The sequence below is a fragment of the Lissotriton helveticus genome, chromosome 11 (genome assembly GCF_964261635.1).
Source record: "Lissotriton helveticus chromosome 11, aLisHel1.1, whole genome shotgun sequence".
NCBI classification, from domain to species: Eukaryota; Metazoa; Chordata; class Amphibia; order Caudata; family Salamandridae; genus Lissotriton; species Lissotriton helveticus.
The window spans coordinates 306,669,303-306,691,162 of record NC_136072.1 but is presented as its reverse complement, the minus strand read 5'-3'; the positions used below and the strand labels follow the sequence as shown (position 1 = coordinate 306,691,162).

General features: G+C 45.4%; 1 protein-coding gene across 2 annotated transcripts in view; it reads left to right on the top strand.

Annotated features, from left to right (window-relative positions):
- KLHL6 (kelch like family member 6) overlaps positions 1-21,860 on the top strand; it is an 815,903-nt gene that overhangs the window by 564,108 nt on the left and 229,935 nt on the right. For both annotated transcript variants that reach the window (XM_078665473.1, XM_078665472.1), the window contains exon 4: positions 9,617-9,854. In XM_078665473.1, the coding sequence (XP_078521599.1) occupies positions 9,617-9,854 (238 nt within the window). The remainder of the gene's footprint in view (positions 1-9,616; positions 9,855-21,860) is intronic.

The following is a 21,860-nucleotide window of genomic DNA, read 5'->3' as shown; positions in this document are numbered from 1 at the left end:
CTGAAACAAACCGATACTGACCGAAGCATAAATTAGGAACAAGAGAGAAATCCCCAAAACCGTATTGTCAACCAACTATGTGAGTCTCAGACATCATGTGCTGTAAACGTTCATCACAACACCTGTATCTGTTTAAAACCATATGCTCAGACACCAATGCTATGGTGCCAAACTTCATCTATGTTCCCAAAAACAAAGTGATGAGTCCAAAAAGAACAGAAAGAAAGGAAAACGAAAAGGGTGGCAGACACTACTCTATGGTCAACCATTTGCAGTAGCTGGTGTATACATCCCCTGCCACTTACACTCAACTTCCATAATATATTGGGCCCTGGGTGCTTGGAGGGGTCTTTAATGGGATAATGGATTGGGGACTAGACAGGTCCACCCAGATATAAAGAGAGACGAGGGGACCTGTCCCACTGGCTAGATTTATAGCGAGAACAGGGCTAGAAGATGGATGGCGGGCTCTACACCCCCAAGAAAAAGAGTACACATTCTACTCAGTGGTGACTGAGCCTTTCTCGGCTCGACTATTTCCTTCTGCCTCAATCTGAATTCCATTGAATAACCTATGCTGCATTTGTGGCAGGGGCTTATCACACCACTCTCCAGTAACAACACAAACTCAGCTGGGCCCCCATCGTCCCCTTTCGGGGTGGCACTGAGATGCCTGGTGGCTCCAGGAAGTCACAACCAGGCTGCAGATTGAGACAGCCATAGCAGACTACTCAAAACCAAGAAAGGTTCAGTTGAATCTCCAGAGACTCTGAGGTAGGCTCTCAAAGACACCATTAGACAGGGCATTATAAGCCATATAGCTGGGGCACATAAGAGATGAGCGTGCCAAATCACTGACCTTGTGACTTGTGTCCTTGTTTTGGAGGCAGATTATGCCAGGTCCCAGACTCTGACAAGCTCAGGTACTCCCTACATAATCAGACAGTCCCCAAACAGATGCTCCTTGACAAAGCAGGGATGGTGTGGCTTGCCACATAAATCTGCATCTACCACTGGATGGTCAAAACAAGCAGGATCCTACATCAACAATGCACTACCTCAACTTTGCGGACACTTATTACCCGTATTACGGACATGGGTGTCAGCTATGCTGGGAAAACAGCAGTCACCTAACAATTCGCCTCTTACTACACAGATCTTTATGCCCCACCGCCAGAGACTGACCCAATTGCCTTTAGAGATTCATAAATGACCTACCTAAACGTCCTATGACCAACGCTAACAGAGACTTGCTGGAGAGTGTTCTTAGAAGTATAGGACTTCTCAAACCACTTCATGGGATTTTCGTGAATGCCCAACATATGGGTATACTCCTTCCCGATCTGCGACTAGAGGAGATTGTGCTCATCCCCAAGCCAAGATTCCTGCCCAATCGCTGCTCCTCTTATTGGCCAATCTCCCTTTTAAATATAGAAGTTAAAATAGGGGCTGAAACCCTAGCAAATAGGCTGATGCCACTCCTAGCCACCTTGATTCGTTCTGATCAATCTGGCTTCATGCCCCAACAGGCCGCATGACATAATATTAAACATATCTGCAATGTCTTAGCAGTGGCGAATCGCATACTGGGTGCGGGTGAATTTTCACAAGGCTTCTGACTCAGTTAGATGGGACTGTTCTGCTTATTACAAGCACTGAACTTCGGACCTCGATTCCCCTCTTGGATCCGGCAGTTGTATAAAGACTGGAGAGGTAGAGTGTGGGTGGGGGAACATTATCAGACCCATTCCCAATACATTGAGGAATGAGACAGGGCTGACCAGTTTCACCCTTGCTCTTCGCCATCGACATCGAACCTCTGGTGGCGTGAATAAGGGTGGATGCTCTGGTTAAGGGCCTATATGAGGCCTGAGTGTCTCTGACAGAATCACCCTATATGCGGACAATATTTTGGTATTCTTAGAGGACCCACAAGACTCTGGTCCCCGAGTCCTCCAGATTCTCTGCATTTTCCGAATATTCTCAGGACTCACAATCAGCTGGGCTAAATCCTGAATATATCCCATGTTGCCTCTCTACTGTTCTTTGCTGGGTGGCTAAACTACAGGACCTGAGAGATATGCTCCCATATCTAGGGGTGTACGTTACAGGGGAACCCCACCTTGCCTTGACAGGCACTATTCAACTCCAAGGGGACCCCTTAAATAAAGACCTGAGATTTTGGACAACACTACCACTACCAGTATATTTTATGGAGCAATCGGCCATCTACAAAATGGTAGCTCTCCCCTGCCCAGACTGTTCTACTAGCTGCAGAACTACTCAATACCATACCACAGAACATGTTTAGTAAGTTAGTCTCTCTTATCTACCTACTTCACTAGTTGTTTAGGGGGACTCGCCAATGACCTGCCACCACTACGTTTGTAGCACACCAGACTTGGAGAGACACTCACAAATCCCTTGACTGGAAGGGATGCCTGCACTTTGGGACCATGATGCTGCAGGTTTCCAACCTACAGCGATTCAAATCATGTGACATGGTTGGCATTTCCAAGTTGGGGGATGTTATGGTAGGCAACATGATAAAATACTTCTTTGACCTCTAAACAGAATTTGACCTACACTGAATGCAATTTTATAGATACTTATAGCTCTGACATGCTCTTATACTTTATGAGGTAGATTTACCAGAGTGCAGCACAATTGAAGGCTAAGATCCTACTAAATACACCGACCAAACACAAAATTTCACAAGTGTACTGTCCACTAGTGATAAACTTACCAGACCATTTTTCTTATCTACGAAAGGCCTAGGAGGTGGATTTGGGACAACTGCCTGAGAAAGACTGGAGGGAGGTCTTGGCTTCACCTATTGAATCGATCATAACCTCCAAGTTTAAATTTATACAATCAATATACCTCCACAGGACGAACTACACACAAGACAGGATGTGGAAAATGGGGGTCATCGCCTCACCATATTGTTTAAGGTTCACTGCAGAAAAGGTAGACCATCTCCACAAAGTTTGGGGATCCGCAAAATTGAAACCATTCTTGATGGAAGTCATGAGGACCCTAGCAGGTGTGTTGAGCTGGACCCTATCCGAGACCCGAAACTGACAGTACTCCACATTACAGAGGAGATAGACAAACATAGATATAAGGTCGTATAAGACTCACACCGGGATGTGAATGAGAAAATCTAGAACCACTCCAACGACCCACGTTGGGGGTGAGGGGAAGTGAGACTAATGTGTAACACAGTTGACTTGTCATGTGTAGAGGGGTCGCAGTGGGAGTCTGTTAGACCTGTCAGACTATGGGTGGTCATCTCCCAAACTTTTTGCCTTACCGCCTCTATTTTGCTGAACTCATTTTTGTTTGCCTTAAGATTCTGTGCACTTCACCACTATCAACAAGTGCTAAATTATCTGTGCGCTCTCTCTTCAAACATGGTTATATTGCCTTATGCCCAACTCACACATTTAATTTATTTATAGTTCCCTTGTAGAATGGTATACCATAAACCCAGGGCCTGTAAATGAAATGCTACCAGTGTACCCACAGCACTTAATGTGCCACCCACTTAAATAACACTTTAAAATATGTCCCAGACCTGCCACTGCAGCCCGGAAGCAGTTTTGAACAGCTGAATCGAATTAACATTAAAACCCTCTTGTCAAGCCTTAAACTCCCCTTTTACTACACATGTCATCCCTTCGTAGGTAGCTCATAGGGCAGTGTGCTGTCTAATTAAAGGTTGGACATGTACTTCTGAGTTTTACATGTCCTGATAGTGAAAAACTCCTACATTTGTTTTTCACTACTATGAGGCCTACCCGTCCCATTGGAGAACATTGAGGATTTCTTATTACATCTAAAAGGCTGTATTTTCCTAATAGGAGCTGGTAGCTAGGTCATGCTTGGTGTTGTTGGAATTGTAATGAAAATCGCTATTTAAGGGGTCTTTGATTACAATTTTTAAAATGTCAATTTTATAAAGTTGCCTCTTTTCTTCCTTTATTTTTTATTTATTAGAAGCTTGTATAGCACGCAGCTACCCCCAATGGGGGTGTCCCGGCCATACGGACGGATAACAGTTGTAAGTATCACTGAGCGGCTAAGGGAGGGCAAACAGCCAGGTCTTTAGATTGCGTCGAAATAAACATTCCGATTCTGTCATACGAAGGGACAATGGTAAGCAGTCCCAAGAATGAGCAGTAATGACTGCGAAAGCTCTGCACCCCATTCTAGATCGACAAAACCAGGGAGTACACAAGAGGCAAAGGTGATTCGATCTGAATGTTCGGTTGGACTGAGCATGCTTAAGTCTAGCTCAGAGATAGGCAGGACCCTGACCCTGCATTGCTCTATATGCCAGGGCCAGAGAGTTAACCTCATCGCTGCAGCTCGAATTCCGCCGCAATGCTGAACATTCCGATCACGGGCATGGTCATGACGGCTCCCGGCCGTCATCAGCACACGCCCACCGTGACTCATGACGGCCGGGAGCCATCATGAGCATGGAAGAGGTTAAACTGAATGCGCCTAGTCACGGGCAGCCAGTGTAACTTTTTCGAATGCGGTGAGATAGGGTGACGATTCTGCACAATCTGTAGGCGTTTTACCAAGTATGCTGGCCTTCCAACATACAGGCTATTCGCATAATCCAGGTGTGATGTTATGAGGGCATGAATAATGGTCCGGTGAGCGTCCAAAGGGAGAAGTTTGCGGATCATGCGTAGTTTGCCAAAACACGCAGATGAGACCCTATTTATTTGAGCCTTGCAGGATGCTTCATTGTCAAATATGAATCCAAGATTCCTGGATGATTCCACCGGGACTGGGGGGGGGGATTCAGCTCAGGTGGCCACCAAAGTTGGGGCAGAGGTGGATTTTTTTGATTAAAAAACAGCACCTCAGTTTTATCCGAATTGAGTCTGAGAGTGCTGAGTGACATCCAGGAGGAGATGTTTGTAAGGCAGCGTCTGAAGTTAGAAAAGATAGCGTCAGAGTAATCTCTAAACGAAAACACTGGTTGTGTGTCATCAGCGTATGATATCACTCTGACCCCAGAGGATTCTGCCACAGTGGCCAGTGGAGACAGATAGACATTGAAAAACAGTGGGCTCAGGGCGGAGCTCTGAGGAACTCCACAACTGAGGGGTTTCTTCTCCGAGACAAAAGCCTGAAGGGAGACCTGTTGGGTGAGACTGCTAAGAAAAGATCTGATTGAAGCCAAAGGGGTGACCTCAACCCCAAGACTATACAGTCTTTCAATCAGTATGGCATGAGAGACTGTATCGAATGCCGCGGACAGGTCGAGGAGCACTATCATTGCAGCATCGTCTGCATCCACGCATTCGCAGATAGTCTCTGCAACCTCCAGAAGTGCAGTCTCTGTACTATAGCCGGATCTGAAACTGGACTGCGAATCGTGGAGAAGTTGTCCGGATTCGAGATAATTAGAGAGTTGTTCTTGAACTACTTTCTCCAGAATTTTAGCTGGTTTGGTTTAGGTAAAAGGGAAATGGGCCGATAATTGCTAAAAACAGACGGGTCTGCTTCAGGTTTTTTAAAAATAGGAAACAACATGGCCTGTTTCCAAGTCGAAGGGAAGAGACCAGTTTGTAAGGAGTTTTTCCAGATCAAGTTCAGAGAAGAAATAATAAGAGGGGCCAGCGAGCTAAATAGTTGTGCCGGATAAGGGTCCATAGAGGAGCCTGATTTTCATGCCAGCAATTTTTGAGATGCGGTTTCAATAGAGATGGATTTAAAGGACGTAAGTGCCTCCTCCTTAGTTACCCTAGAGTCAAGAACCGGGGAATCAGTGAAAGGGCTAAACGTGGTGAAAATGTCTAGGATTTTGTCATGAAAAAAGTCTGATAGAGCATCACAGAGTCCTTGGCTAGGGGGAGTCGAGCAGTAAAATTCAGGTGGTTTGGAAAACTCTTTCACTATTTTGAACAAAGTTTTTAAAGAGTTGTCGGCGGCGTTGACTTTCTTAATAAAGTACTCTCTCATTACAGTGCATTTAAGTTTGTGGAAATTCTTAATGGCAGCTCTATAAGTTGATTTTGCCTCTGGATCATAGGATTGTCTCCAGCTCCACTCAAGTTTTTTGCAGTGAGTCTTCTCAACACGCAGGGCGGGGGAGAACCACTGAGCTGAAGGTTTTTGTCTAGAAGAGACCGTTGTTAGCAGAGGGGCAATAGTGTTTATGGCTGAGGACATCCAGCCGTTAAAATTTGAGACATCAGTGTCTAGATCCCCTACTGACTGCCATGAAGAACAGGAAAGTGCGGGGCCATCACTGAGCAGGTGATTTTAAACCATTTGCTACCATAATCCCGGGCCTTAACGGAAATGGTTGAACGAGAGGTTATAGCCAGACTGAATGGGATTAGGAAGTGGTCTGACCATGTAAGAGGAAGGGGTGATGCAGCGGTCAGACTAGGATGATTGGTGAATAGTAAGTCCAGTGTATGGCCAGCCAGGTGAGTGGGGCCACTAACCCGTTGGGTAAAAATTGAGGCTCTCCATGGTGTCTAGGAGAAGCCCTGCTTTGGTGCAGGAGAGGCATCCACATGCAGGTTAAAATCACCCAGTATAGTGAAATGGGGGTGTTTAAGCGTTAGATCAGCCGCTGTCGTGTAGAAGTCAGTAAGATGTTGGATAAGGGAACCCGGGGGTCTGTATAAGAGAATACCTGCCATAATTGAGTTTGAAGCTTCAGAGATACTAAAATGCATGGCTTCTAAAGGGCCAATGTTAGAGAGTTTCCTTGAGGAGATCTTCCAATCTACGCGTAGAATCACAGCAATCCCACCACCCACCTTGGTGCTGGTACGATTAATCCCCACAAAGCGTTAGTCAGGTTTGACTTACTTTAGCCCTTTTGTGTCGGTAGCCTGGCCTGGGTTACATGACTGTGTGTACCGGACAGTTAGACTTTGTGAATTTCTCCAAGACAGTCTCACATTAAAGGGATTAGGTGTGCCTAAATGGGCCATTTGCTGACACAGCCCCACTTGCAACTGAATAGCCTATGCTCTGCCTTCACACAAAGGGCCTGACGACTTCACATTATCACTGCATCCAGCTTGGAGCCAGGACAGTGGAGCCTTGAAATTTCATGCAATTCAAAGTCAAGGTCTAGAAGCTTGTCCCACCTTCCAGAAGGAGGGCACCAGGGTATAAAGTAGAAGACTTCAGAAACCAACTCTTAAGTACACTTCTGGACCTGTGGATACTCTGCCAGGAAGAAGGGCTGCTGTGCTGCTGGAAGGATGCCACTCCTTCGGACTGTTTCTCTGAAGGACTGATGCCGTGCCGGATTGCTGCCTTCTGCTCTGCTACCTTCTACCTGGGTTCAAGGATTTTATCTTCAACTGTTCAAGGACCTTCAGAGTGACTCACATGGGCTAGTTAGCTTGCCTCCTGTTCAGAGCCACAGGAACACAAAAGGGCTCCTCCATCTTGAGCCCACACCTGGACCAAGTCTGAGTGAGTCCTGACCCTTCAAGTGGTGCAGCTTCAGTTCTGGACCCTTGGAAGTGGTTCTGAAGGTACCCAGATAGTCAACATCCGAAAATGGGGACTTGAAATGTTTTTGTCAAAAAAACTGCTATGAGAAGCAGGAGGAGACCGGGATCAACCTGCTCGCCTATCCGCCCCAGGTGCCTCCTGGGTCCGATTGACTTTGTGGTTTCTTCTGCTATATTCTTCTCCTCAACAGCAAATCCTTTTCTACAGTCCTTCGCCAAAGGGGTATCTGACCTTGTGGAATTGCGTTTGGCTACAGCCCTCGGTCTCATCCCTCTGGAGAGTTTCGACTTTCATTCCAGAGGCTAAGTCCGAAACGTAGAAATCTTCAACGCAGGCTTGATCTGAGGTTATCCGACAATGTCACTCCCTCCGTCGACACCTTCTTGAGACTTACCCATTGAACACTACCTTCTCAGAATATTTTTCTTAGAAATCTTTCAAAGTCTGAAGGTAAACGCTGACTAGGCCCAAACCACTTCTTGCATGTAAACCGCGCGTCATCACGGTCAGCCATATATATATATATATTTTTTTACTTTGATCCGGTCTTGCAGGACTAGATGTCCGCGGTTGGCGCTTTGATCTTTAAGGCATTCGTTTTTACTACAAACTTGAGAAATTCACAGCTCCGGTTCTAATGAGTGGTATTTCGTAGTTGTGGTGTTCATTTTAAAAAAAATGTACTCTACTTTTGTAAACTGCTTTGGGATTTTTCTTGTGATGTGTTTTCACTTTATGACTGTTTGTGTACTGCATTAATACTTTACAGACTGACTCGAAGTTAAGCCTGACTTCCTTTTGTGCTAAGCTACCCAGGGTTAAGCGCAGGTTTATTTAATGACTTTATGTGGTTCACCATGCAAGGTATTGTGGCTGTTGCTTGACCCCAGTCAACCAAAAACACATTCTCACAGAGACCTTTCTGGCAATGATTGGCTGTACGTCATTACCTCATGCTATTTCTGTAGTCAAGTGCTTCTTATTTCTTTTTCTTTTTCTGGTTGTTCAACATACCATTTTTTGTATGAGAGTAAGAAAATCAATAACATTTTCATATTTAAAAAAAAATTCCCAGAGGCAGCGCTACCCCTCCACTATATTGTCAGATGTGGTTCCCCCGAGCACCTTATTCCTTGTCTCCCTACTAATTCAGTGTTCATTCATTTTATCCAATTCAATCTACAACTGTCTCTAGTAGTGTGCTCCCCCTATTCAAATGTGACTGGGGTTTTTCACACCCTTTCCCATGTGTTTCATGGTATTACTTCCCTCCCAGATAATATTCCTTGCTGTTTTTTCATCCCCAACTACACTGTTCCATGATGTTGTCCCATTCCTTTCACCATATTTCCAAATGCTATGCTAACACTTCCACAATATTCCCTGATATTGTACTGCTCATAATGGTGTGCGACCTTGTTGCCAAGCTCCCCAATGAGTCGTACCAAAGTTTTGCTCCCTGAGGAGCCTATCAAATCCCAGCACTTACACCCTATTTCCTGACATTGTTATCCCTTTTCTGCCAGTGTTCCATATAAGTGTAGCTGAGCATTTGGTTACCTGGTATGGTGATGTAACTTCAGTAAGGTTCTTCTTTATTCCCATCCTCACCTTCTGGAATGTATTTGTCTAAGAAAAAGTTATTACCATCCATCAAAGGATACTCAAGAGATGAGGAACATTTAAGGTCACCATCATTATTCTCCACATCTTCCTAGCATCAGATACAGATGCTCAATTCCTAGTGATCGAGTTCCATTATAAAAACTGTATGAAACCCAGAACTCTGGTCTATTGAGATAATGCATGAGTAAATGACTATGCACAGCAGTTGTGAATTACTGAATGCCATAAAGGTGTATGTTCATATTCTGCAGAGTGTGAATTTGATATTTTATGTACACCAATCTGGATAAAAACATAAATATATTTATACATCATTTTCTGACATTGCATATTTTATGATGCAGTACAAAGTGCATGATAACAAGTCCAGGACATATGATGCAGTTTCAATGATTTCTTAAGATACATATTACATACACACTTAATGTAATAAAAACAGCCATACTTTTTTGTTCACATGACTTTCTTTACATTTTAGATCATCTCAGAAAGGACAAAGCCAAGGATGCAGGAGTTCCAGTCTGAGGTATTCATGATAATAGGAGGGTGCACAAAAGATGAAAAATTCGTCTCTGAAGTTACCTGTCTCGACCCGCTGAGGAGAAGCCGCCTGGAAGTAGCCAAACTGCCAATCACAGAGCAGGACACTGAAAGCGAAAACAGGAAATGGGTGGAATTTTCGTGCATTACGTTTAAAAACGAAGTCTACATTTCAGGTGAGGATGTTGTTGGCCTAGCTAGTACCGACCTGCTTGCAATCATGTAATTTGTGCTCTGATTACATATCGGACTAGAACGTTTTAATAAACTTTTTTAAAGCGTTATTGAGGCCTTTGTGACTCTACTTGACCTGTTTTTTCCTCTTACCAAACTTGTTTTTACTGCTTTTATTGGCCCAAGACCACAGCGGGATAAAGCATGCAGGATTCACATTTGCTCTTGTGCTTTGATTTCTTATGTCTGCATAACTTGCAACTATCATTTTCTGTGGCCAGTCTAGTTGCTACATCCTGCACCACAGAGCATGTCTCAAGTTCCTGCTCAACGCATGATGTCACATTTGCCCACTGAGCAATACATAACCCGGACAAGAGCGGGCCCAAGTGCCCAGGCAACTTATAACAAGGACAAGGCAGGTTCTAAGCATGCGCGGGGCGGTGGCGGGTGCAAGGCAGAGCACGGAACATTCTGGGAAACCGGCCAACTCTCGTGATTTCAACGGAGGTCACACGATGTTGTTTTCTTTACTTGACTTGCACGCAATTTCAAACGGAAGGCAGATAATGTTGTGTGGCTATTTTTATCCCCTAGCTGAAAGTGAAACTATAAGCATGTCGAAGTGGCTTGATTAGAGATTTTACCTTAGAGGGCTGAGAGAAGGGGAGCAGCCAGCACTGAGTAGTTGAGGAGGGCAGGGGGAAGCTGGTGGTGTGGAGGGATCTAGAAAGTATAGCACAGCGCAATGGTATATGGATATAATAATGTAAAGTACGCTTGCTGTGTGCAGCGCCCCTCTGCGATAGAAAGGTATCCCCAAATGGGTGTTCCCTTAATGAGCATTTCAGATTGAAACCAATTACTATCCCCAGTGCAGTGTAGTGATGCAAATTACCCAATGGTGCACCTGATCAATAGAACTTGCTGTGCACCAACAGGAGTTCTGCATTGGTGGCCAATAGAAATAATACACTTTTTTGGTAACTTACTCTTGAAAACAGAATCGCCCCTGTTCACTGCGAAAATTTCAGCAGCTAAGTAAACTGAACAATAGGGACATAAAGAGCAAGGGCCTTGCGACACTTTTAGGCCGCCATTCGTCACTTTTTGTGACGCACTGGTGGTGTAAATAATGCACCACCCTTGCGCCCTATTCACAAAGTGACGCATCTAAGCAGAAGTGTATCTTTGTAAAGCCCTGCGCTACATTATACCTGCATCAGGTATAATGTACGCAGGGTGGGCGTTCACCCGCTAAAAGCCTCGTTGAAGTGGCGCCGTGAAATATATTAGATTTCACTGCGCCAGCTCTATGAATGAATAGGTAGTTTACTAGTCAATTAAAACCCTAAATATTACAAAATCCTCACAATGTAAAATATTTACCTAAATCGGTTAAAAACATTTCAACCATCAGCAGTAAACCTTTTCATATCTTAATTAAGAGACAATTTGATTATATGCATTCCCTCATAATCATAATCACAAATCAGAGTGCACCAACATGCTCATTTTGGGATGGTTCAGAAATCAAGTAGTCCACCATACCTGCCTACAATCTAAAATAATGTATCGATCTTAGAACAACTTTTTCATATCTTACATAAGGAGCAAGCATGTAATATCCCTATACATGCAGTGAGACGCAGTTAAAATGTCAATGTACAAGTTGGAGTCGAGAGCATAGGATAATTAAATAGTCATACAGATAATATAGCAGTTTGTCCATTTACAAATAAAGTGCCAATGTGCAATGTGCCACCTCTAGGACGCTACTGCGTCAATATCTTATGCCTGACTCACTACAGCCATAAGACTGATGCAGGCCCTTTCACATGTAGAAGCTGAGGTAGACACATCAAAACCTTTCTTTGTGAATTCTGCACTCTCTTAACTAACCTGTTCCTCCTATATAACCACATCCTCGTAATGGAAGACTTCAGCTTCTGGCTTGAAGACCAAACCATACCTTTATCTAGAGAATCCATCCACACCTGTGAAGGCTCCAATCTGTAAATCCTCTTCCAACACCCCACACACATCAAAGCTCATTGCCTAGATGTAGTTGACCGTGGCCTACAGATCACCAACCTCGACCTCCTCAGGCATGTGGTCAGATCACTACAGTGTCTGCTTCAATATCACTAAACCAGAACAACCCAACATTCTTCTGAACAAAATAAAAACAAACCCCATGACTTTCAAACCAATCTAGCTGAAAAACTCTTTCTAATAACATAAACAATCCTCTTAGCCATCTCAGACAATTTTTACAAACAAGCATCAGCAAAACAGCTGACACGTGCTCCATCCAGAAGGATCCTCGAAGGAAGAGAAAGAACCCCTGGTTTTCTGAGTCTCGGAAATGGCTCAATAAATAATGTCACACATTAGAAACTGCATGGCACAGATACCATCTGAAACATATTAACCCACCTACCACAAGACATTCTCACCAAAGAAAATTCACCAACCCTCATTACATCATAACCATGGTCCCCAGTTTCAAGATTTCTGCAATGCCCAGGCTTTTTCATCATAGAAAAGTGTAAAACATCAGGCCCAACATTGCAACCTTGCTTCCCCATCCCTAGTGACTCAAACCCCATATCACAACATCATAAACAGCCTTAGGCATTCAACTTCTCAGAAGTGCTCAGGCCCATATCTCTAAACTCCTTCATGGTTTTCAAACAAAGCAAGAACCCTGTCAATGCCTGCCTAACAGACGCAGCCTCTAAACATGCAGACATTTTTCGCTTAGTGATATTAATGTATATAAACAAATATTTGCAAATTGAAGTCCTACCCGACTACACAAAATCTAAAATCATCCCCTTCTGAAAAAAAAGCCAAGCTCAGCCCATCCGACCCTAGCCCACACCACCCTGTCGCAGGGATTCATTGGATCTCGAAATTCATGAAAAATGCAGCACCTCTCCCCTCCTACCTCAGCTTGAATCCTACAAAACGTTTTTGACTTCAACCAATCAGACTTTCACCCAAAACCTATGACAGAAACACTTCACTGTCATGTAGGATGATACTCAAGATAGCTGACCAGGTATTGTTTTGCATGCTGATCCTCCTTGACGTGTCTGCGTTCTTTGACACTGAGAGCCACACTCTATTTCTGAAAAGACTAAAATCAGTGGCCCTTGTCAATCACAAAGATGTAAATTCCTTTAAAAAAAATTACATTGAGAGGTCAAATTAGGCATAATCTTTTCCCCTCCTTGCTCAGTGACATGTGGAGTGCGTCAGCCGATTGCTTTGTCACCCCTATTCTTCAGCTTGTACATTAATCAACTCATGGACTTCCCAATATCCTACAAGCTAATATTCCATTGATATGCTGATGGAACTCATTTATACTTGAGTGGGGCAGTTGAAGGGAATCAGTTTTCTACTATCCGAAATGGCGTTACTGCGATCGAAACCTGAATGCGTAGGATCAGCCTTAAACTTAATGGCTCAAAGACAGAAATCATGGTGCTAGGACCTTCTTTCCTCTTAAATAATGACTCTTTCTGTCCTCCTATAACTTTCTTTGAGGATAAAGTCCCATTCAAAATAAATGTAAAAAACCTTGGCACCCTCTAAAATGCCCTAACTCTGAAATCGGAGGAGTGATGAAGTTGTCTTTTTACCTACTAAAACTACATAGAAAAACACTTCTATTCATCCTTGCCAAAACAAATTGTCGTTGTAAGGATTTTAGGGGCCCCAGGCAAAAATATTTTTGGGGACCCTATTTTGAACAATATTGAACATAATCACCCATTTTCTTTTTTTTTATAACACATTTTATTATTTTGCCTTTTTGCAGAAAAACCCAACAGCAACGCATCTCAGGCCAGCAGGGCCTGCTTTAAAGCGCCCAACCAATACACATATAGCAAGCAGAGTTACACACATCAAAATTCATCTTCATAATCTCCAGGCCAGTGTCATGCAAGGTTATGCTCCAGTAAGAGAAAAGAGCTATCCAGTATCTGCCCGCAGCCTCAGTTTACTTGTCCTTTGAATCTGGTCCATGCACTCCAAATTTGTTCGTACTTCTGAAGGATCCCTGCAACTTGTACACCAGCTGTTCCATCCCTGGGAAGGAGTTGATACCTCTAACCAATTCATGCATCTCCAGCATCTGTAAATCCCTTCTATGCCTGGGCAGATCTTTTTTGTTCACCATGTACGCTGTGGCAATTAAGGAGCATGTGTTCCCCACTGTATCTATGATTCCCAGCAAGATAATCTTGGGGTTGGAAGCTAGTGGTAATCCCACCACTCACCCAATCTGATTGTTGACTGCAGTCCAATATGCCTGCGCCCCTGGGCAGGCCTACAGTATGTGGTAAAGGGAGCCCGGAGAAAAACAACATCGCAGATATGCAGAGCCCAGAGAACGTCCCATACGCCAAAAATACTTGATCTTGATCAAGCAGAAGAGTAGAGCTATAGAAAGTGTCCTAGAGGTCCTTTTCTTCTCCGCCCACTCCTCGTCCTTCATGGTCTCCACATCTTACACCCACCATGCCCTCAGGGTTTCCAAGGGGTCTGGTGTGTTAGTGAATCGTGATTTATACAGTTGGGATATGCTCCCCTCACCCAACTCGTCTGTGACCAATTTGCATTCCATTGGGTTGAATTCAGTGACAGCCTCCAGTCTATCCTTGCAGCTCTTCAGAACGTGCCACAGCTGAAGGTGACAATAGAATTGAAGGAAGTGTACATTGAACTCAGCCATCAGTTCCTGGAAAGACCGCTATGCTCATCTCTCCTGACGTCTCCCAGTGTTGTAATGCCAATCAGATTCCATAGTAGAAACCCCACCAGGCCCAGCATTTTGGCCATCCATGCCCCATTGCCAGAGGGAAGTTGCCCCTGTGAGGGTGCCATACCATTTCATATAGTGAAGTGTCACTTACCAGCAGCGGATTGAGACTTGTGTAACCAACGGCAGTGAGTGCGGGGTGCCCGACCATAGAGCAAAGTGAGTAGTCCGTGAGGATGGAGCAATGTTAGTTCCAGTCTGTGACCTGGGTGTCCCTTCTCCACCCGGAACAAGTCATTAACATTAACAGTTGTGAAGCCCAGTAAAATAGCCGGATATCTGCCCATGCCAGCCCTGCGTCAAACGTGGAGATACAGCACTTTTCAAAGGACAGCCTGGAGGCCTTTCCTGCCCAAAGGAAAGTGGATATATGCACCTGCAAGTCAGTAAAGAAAGTAGGCAGCAGTATGTGCTGGATAGTGCTGCAACACATATAAGAAGCGAGGGAGAGAAACCATCCTAAAGGCTCCCTACAATCGAAAGCACCAGCCTAGACAACTCCATTTCTCTTTGTGCCCTGGCCACCAGTGTAACTATGTTAAGTTCCCAGTATCTTGATTTATTAAGGGCTGCTGTAATGCCCCAATAGCAGAAACTGTTCCCCGCTTTCCGTAGTCGAGGATCCACCCACACCCAGTCCAGCGCCCCGTGAATGGGTACCAGGGTTAATTTATTCCAGTTAATCGTAAGCTCAGAGGCCTCCCCACAGATCTCTAATAGGGCCATAAGCCTCAGAAGGGTGTTTTGTGGTCTCTGGAAGAAGAGGAGCATATCATCTTCATAGAGAAGAACCCCATCCTCTACCGTCCCCCCTCCGAGTCAAAGTCACGAGTTTGGCGTTGATCCGAGTGAGTTCTCCAGATCCAGATCCCTCACCCCGCTGCCAATCATCATATCCCCCGGACATACACCTGAGGCCGCTCCTTCTCCAAGACCTGGGATGACCTCCCCCTGCACCCGAGAGCCTCACCATCATTCCAGCAATTCAGGAAGAATCTCAAGACATGGATGCTCAACATAGGAGAAGAGGCAGCACTATCCGACAGCACCTCAAGACCCTCACAGGTGAAGTAGTTATGCTGCACAAATCCGGATTGTTTGATTGAATTTATCGCCATCATAGTGGGATTGGGAGAGAATTGTTGACAAACAGTACACTTATGAAGGTACATGGTAAGCATATCATGTAAGTTGGGGATGAGACAATCTTGTTGTATTTGCATACACAAATGATCTCTCTAGATGTGAGCTGGTAAGTACAACTGATCCAGAGCTTCCATAAGCAAAGCCGGAGGCATCACTGGCTTACCTGTAGATATTTGTTTATAAATGAAGTCATCCCCTGACTGGAGCATCCTCTAGCTCCCATAACTGTTTCTCATGTGGTGGAGCAGCTTCCTGAAGCTCTTGAAGATGTAAAATCGCTGTTTCAACATAAGGAGGCATGACATTATCTGTGGTAGTGTCAGATTCAGATGTAGACAGTAGGGCACTCTGGGCCAACAAAACAGGGACATGTTGCAAACTTTATGGTGCTGGCGGGAGTGTGCGTCTAGCAGAATCTTTAGCTGCCCAGTCTGCTAGTTCCTTTCCCTGTGACACAAAATCTTGTCCATTTGTGTGTGCCGCACATTTCACAACTGCCACTGCCTGTGGGGTATGCAAGTTTCTCTATTAAAGCCTCTAAAAGATTCCTATGCATAACAGGACTTTCATCTAACTTAAGGGAGCCTCTCCTACTCCATCTCATAATGCTAGAATGTACAGTAGTAGTCATATAAGTCGAATCTGAGTAGATCATGATTACTTTCCCTATTCCATGTTTAAACGTCACTATCAAGGCTACCAATTCTGCTGCTCGCGCATAATAATGTGCTGGTAGTGTTAACTGATCTACCATGTGGAATGATTCGGAAGAATCATGCTGTTGTGCCCTGACTACTGCTGCACCTGTATGTCTTACTCCTGTATCCTGGTCAATAGTAGAGGAACCATCAACAAAATAGGCAATACGTCCTGGAATAGGATTCTCTGTTGCTTGATAAGATTCATTAGGGATATACGTTGCACAGTCATAAGCATCACCCTCAGAGTCTAGAATAGGATGAGGAAAGAATGTTGCAGGATTCACTGCATGACACTTCTCAACCTTCAAAGATGGTAGTGACAGTATCACCTCATATCCTGGCACTCTCTATGTCGTTAAAGTAGTCTTAGCCTTCTGAATGATAGCAAGAGTGATGGTGCTCCAACTCCTGACCCTTGAACAGACCTAATTATGGTAAATAACCAGTCTAAAGTGGGAAGAGATGCAGTGAGCCACCAGGCCCAGTTTCTGATATGGCATTACGCACCCTGCGGTGGGGCACGGCCAAAGTTTGTTTTTTTAACATACTTTATTGAGGACCTTGACATCACATCCAACGCAAAGATTAAAACAGAAAGACAGTCTTTTGTTCTTGGGATAGGTACGACATATACATTGCATGAATCTACCATACAGTATTCTTATCGTTCGACAGAAAAATGAACATCAAATGCTTCCTGATGACAAAAATACGTTTCAAGATCATTGCAGCTGTGTCATATAAAGTTATAGCATAAAGTATATAATTTCCAATTACCGAAAAAAACAATCTCAACCATGTCCCCTCCCTCCCTAACCCTCCCAACCCAAACTCCTGGTCTGTCAATGTTAATACCAATAGTAAACGAAAGGGGGGCTAACAGGGTATCTCTAAGGGGTCTACAGTGCCCATGGATTATAATATGTGGATCAGGGTTTTGGAACCTTAAGCTAGTGAGTCGCAGAGCGGCACCGTAACTTATGGGGGTGGGGTACTTTGTGGGGGTAGTAAGTCAAGTAATTCGAATTCATCTAGCATGATATCCCACTCCATTGAGATGGGTTGCTTTTGTAGTCCTTTCTCTTCTTCCCTCCGAAGAGCTGTGCCCTCAGCTTTTCCCCACTGAATCATGTCGTCTTGCCAGCTGGATAACGTTGGGCACCTGGAGAATTTCCACCTCATGGTAAGGGCTCTTATTGCCAATATGAGGGCCAAATCTAAGAATCGCAGTCGTACTTTCTGTACACTGGTACGTCTACGAAGGCCCATGAGGCAATCAAGGGCATCATCTGAGACAGGAATGTGTGTGACTGCACCTAGTGACTGACACACTCCTCTCCAGTAGTCCAGGAGGTGGGGGCAGGACCACAGCATATGTCCCCTTTACAATGGGGGCAGCAATGTTGAGCGTCTGGGAACATACGGTGAATCCTCTGTGGGGTGAGATACGACCTATGAAAGGACCATCGTCTGAATGAATTTTAGTTTTGCATTACAGTGTGATGTATTCCTATAGGTTCTGTATCGATTCCCCTATTCCCGGCCCTGTTCTGGTTAATACTTAACTAGCAGCCGACCCACGGTGCAAAAAAACGTTATCTGATTAAGCCACACCACGGCACAGAAACGTGTTATCTGGTTAGGTAATAACGCATGCCATCTAATTAGACAAGCACTATTCCTCCAGCCCCTGATAAGGCATACGGAGTTCTCAAAACAAATCAAACCTATGACAACCTGGGAAAATCCCTGCGGCCATTGTTTTGATTTCACTGAGAACTTCAGCAAAAGAATGTGCGAACAAGCCCGTTCGTATGACATCCTTATTGACGTATCCATGTCCATCCTTACGTCAATCTCGACACCTTACAGGTATAAATATTACCGACATTGCCTTAAGCAAACACACGCGGTGGTGACGAGATCGGAGCAGCGAGACGCGCTGAGGAGCCCAGCAGAGAGCGAAGTCCACACGCGCTGCCCCGCCTTCCTGACGCGCTGAGAACGAGACGCTGTTTTTCTCCTGCCGAGAAATCCAGCTCCGGCGCTTCCAAGCAGCCCTCGCAGGCAGCTGGAATATCAAGACCAGAGACGAGAGATACCAGCCCTCAACCATTCTAGATCTCAGGTACAGAACTGAACAACCCCTCGCAGAGAATTCTTGAGTCAGTCACTTGGCAAAACAAACTTAACTTAAACTGCTACTTATCTACTCCCGCCCACGTATTAGGCTTAGGTCAGGTACACTGGGGTAGGCGTGGTTAGAAGCACCAGTTGAGTACGATTAGTCAAATGTATATATGTATGTATCTATTTTATCAATTTTAACTATCATATGGCTTAGAAACCATATCAATGCTTCTGCAGTATTATTTTATACTTCTGCTTTTATTGTATGCACTTTACTTAACCATAAGTATCGCAATAATATCGATTCATTTCTCTTGTATGAGAAAAGAGACTGATCAATAAATACCATCTTTTATTGAACACGCCCGTCTCTTCCTTTTCTCTACAAACTGGTGAAACTAAGAATGCACGTACTGACTGAGTAAAATAAGTTGTCTTTTGTTTTCACACGACTCTAGAGATACACTCTTGATTGGGGGAGAGCAAAGTTGTCATGTTCTATGGTTGTCAGAAACTAAATCTCTTCTTGTTTATCCAGGGAAGTTAAACTCCTCCTTGTCTATTCGAGAAAGTTTCTAGTGAACTCTGAGCTAGCTGGCAAAACCAAAAACTTTAAGTCTAATATCGTCAGTAGAAGACCTAGTTAACCTCTGCCCTAGATCTATACTATTGAAGATAATATTCCAATGCGCAGAGCCTATTGGGATAATAGGAACTACACTACAACAGGACACTCTTTTAGGGTGTTCAAGCATTAATTTTCAGACCTTATCTGTGATTTCTGTAGTAGAATTCTCGGACCATTGTGTTGGGCATGGCCAAAGTTATACATAAAATGACGTGGGACCTTTGGAGGCCCAGCCCAGACAAAAACCCTAGATGTGGGCATAGTTTGTTGACAGCTCTGCTGTGCATGCATGTTAAGCCTGTGGCCTACCTTCTACAGCACTTACTCAATATGGAGGATGAAATTATTCCTCAAGATGGCAGCAGATAGACAGGAACACTTTAACTGAGCTCCGAGAGGAGATATGTGTCTACTGTCTCAAATTCTTATCTACCCTGCTGTCTCATGAGACCACTTCACCCACTGGTCCCTGGTGCTCATCCCTAGACTAGGGCCTTTGGTCCTCTGTCTGGGCTGGTGCCAGAAAACCAGAGGATAGAGGTCTGCCTGCAGAGAAATCTTCAAAGGGAAAGCGTCACTGTCTTGTGTGGTAGCTGTGCTGAAATATGGATCTGGTCCAAGGTGAATGCTCCCAGTTCTGACATACACCACAGGGGACATCCTAGCAGGCTCCTTCAATTGAGAGAGGAGGCAGGCCAAATTCTGGAGACACCAGATAAAGCAGATATCAATCTTGTCCCTCAGTGGAACTCAACAGTGGGGAACAGGTAAAAGCGCAGGAATGTGGGAGATGGTAGGTATTGAGTAGCAACACTGCTGTTGTATCTTTTGTTTTTAGGATCTTACGTTCTCTCCCCCCGAGAGTCTAGAGTCTTGTTTCCTCTTTCTAGAAATAATTTCTGTACTTGCGGGGTCTGTGGTAACAACGGTGTTAGAAACATTAAGGGGTAGATAACCAGATATCTGACTAGGTTCGGGACCCACACTAGTCTGTGAGTCATCCCCCTGACTGGCTTGTGAGTCATCTAAGCTGTACGCATCGTCCTCCAATATGCGAACAGTTGGGCTCACCCCCACACTATCCAGATGAACAATAGCATCCGTAGAAATAGATTGTACACAATTAAAAGCAGCATGTGCTACGGGGCTGGTGGTGGTAGCTAGTCCGCCCAGCGATGAGCGCTTTCCGCTAATAAGGTCAAGCGAGAGTCTTTTTTCCACCATCGAGATTTCCTTCTCCAATATCCCCGTGGCCCGGGTGATAAAAGCGTCTAGTGGGCCTGATACGACTCCCTTGGTAGTATGAATTTGGACTGTGCGTTCTTTACCTGACCTTAAGGGCATGGTGAAGTGTAGGTTAAATGTGAGACCACACTGTCGGTTGATGTTACTTAAGTCCGTCCCCACTGTACCGAATAACAAGAGATTGTAAAGTAGGATAATCCGCCTACCTTAGGTACGTCAAAACGGCCAGGGGGGATGGGCCCGTGCCGGACTCTGCCGTACTCGAACAGCCTCAAACGGCCCGCTCTTAGCCCGGTCTTTGCCCCGGGCTGCGTCCCGCGCTGCGGGAGGACTGGACCTGGTTATAGTAAACGTTGAGGGCGGTGGGCGGGCCAGCAGGGAGAGCGGACCGGAAGTTGTTAACGGTCTCGCAGGGACTCCTGGGTAATGGAGTCCCTGCAACGCTCGCAGCCCTGCAGCCCTCAGCCAAAGTCAGATAATGCCCCCGGTCAAGGATCCAATCAGCTGCCCCTCTCGCACTGCGGCGAGGTCTGGCGTCCGTTGCAGGGTATGGGTGATCCGAAGTAAGTAGGCGCTTCCTGGCAATGCGCTCAGCGTTTGGAATGGTGTCCCAAAGATGGAAGAGATTTAATAAGCCCTCCGGTGGGCGGTGGGCGGGCCAGCAGGGAGAGCGGACCGGAAGTTGTTAACGGTCTCGCAGGGACTCCTGGGTAATGGAGTCCCTGCAACGCTCGCAGCCCTGCAGCCCTCAGCCAAAGTCAGATAATGCCCCCGGTCAAGGATCCAATCAGCTGCCCCTCTCGCACTGCGGCGAAGCGGCTCCCGCGGAGCGGGTGCGGCGAGGTCTGGCGTCCGTTGCAGGGTATGGGTGATCCCAAGTAAGTAGGCGCTTCCTGGCAATGCGCTCAGCGTTTGGAATGGTGTCCCAAAGATGGAAGAGCTGGAAGGGATTTAAAAAGCCCTCCGGTGGGCGGTGGGCGGGCCAGCAGGGAGAGCGGACCGGAAGTTGTTGACGGTCTCGCAGGGACTCCTGGGTAATGGAGTCCCTGCAACGCTCGCAGCCCTGCAGCCCTCAGCCAAAGTCAGATAATGCCCCCGGTCAAGGATCCAATCAGCTGCCCCTCTCGCACTGCGGCGAGGTCTGGCGTCCGTTGCAGGGTATGGGTGATCCGAAGTAAGTAGGCGCTTCCTGGCAATGCGCTCAGCGTTTGGAATGGTGTCCCAAAGATGGAAGAGCTGGAAGGGATTTAAAAAGCCCTCCGGTGGGCGGTGGGCGGGCCAGCAGGGAGAGCGGACCGAAAGTTGTTAACGGTCTCGCAGG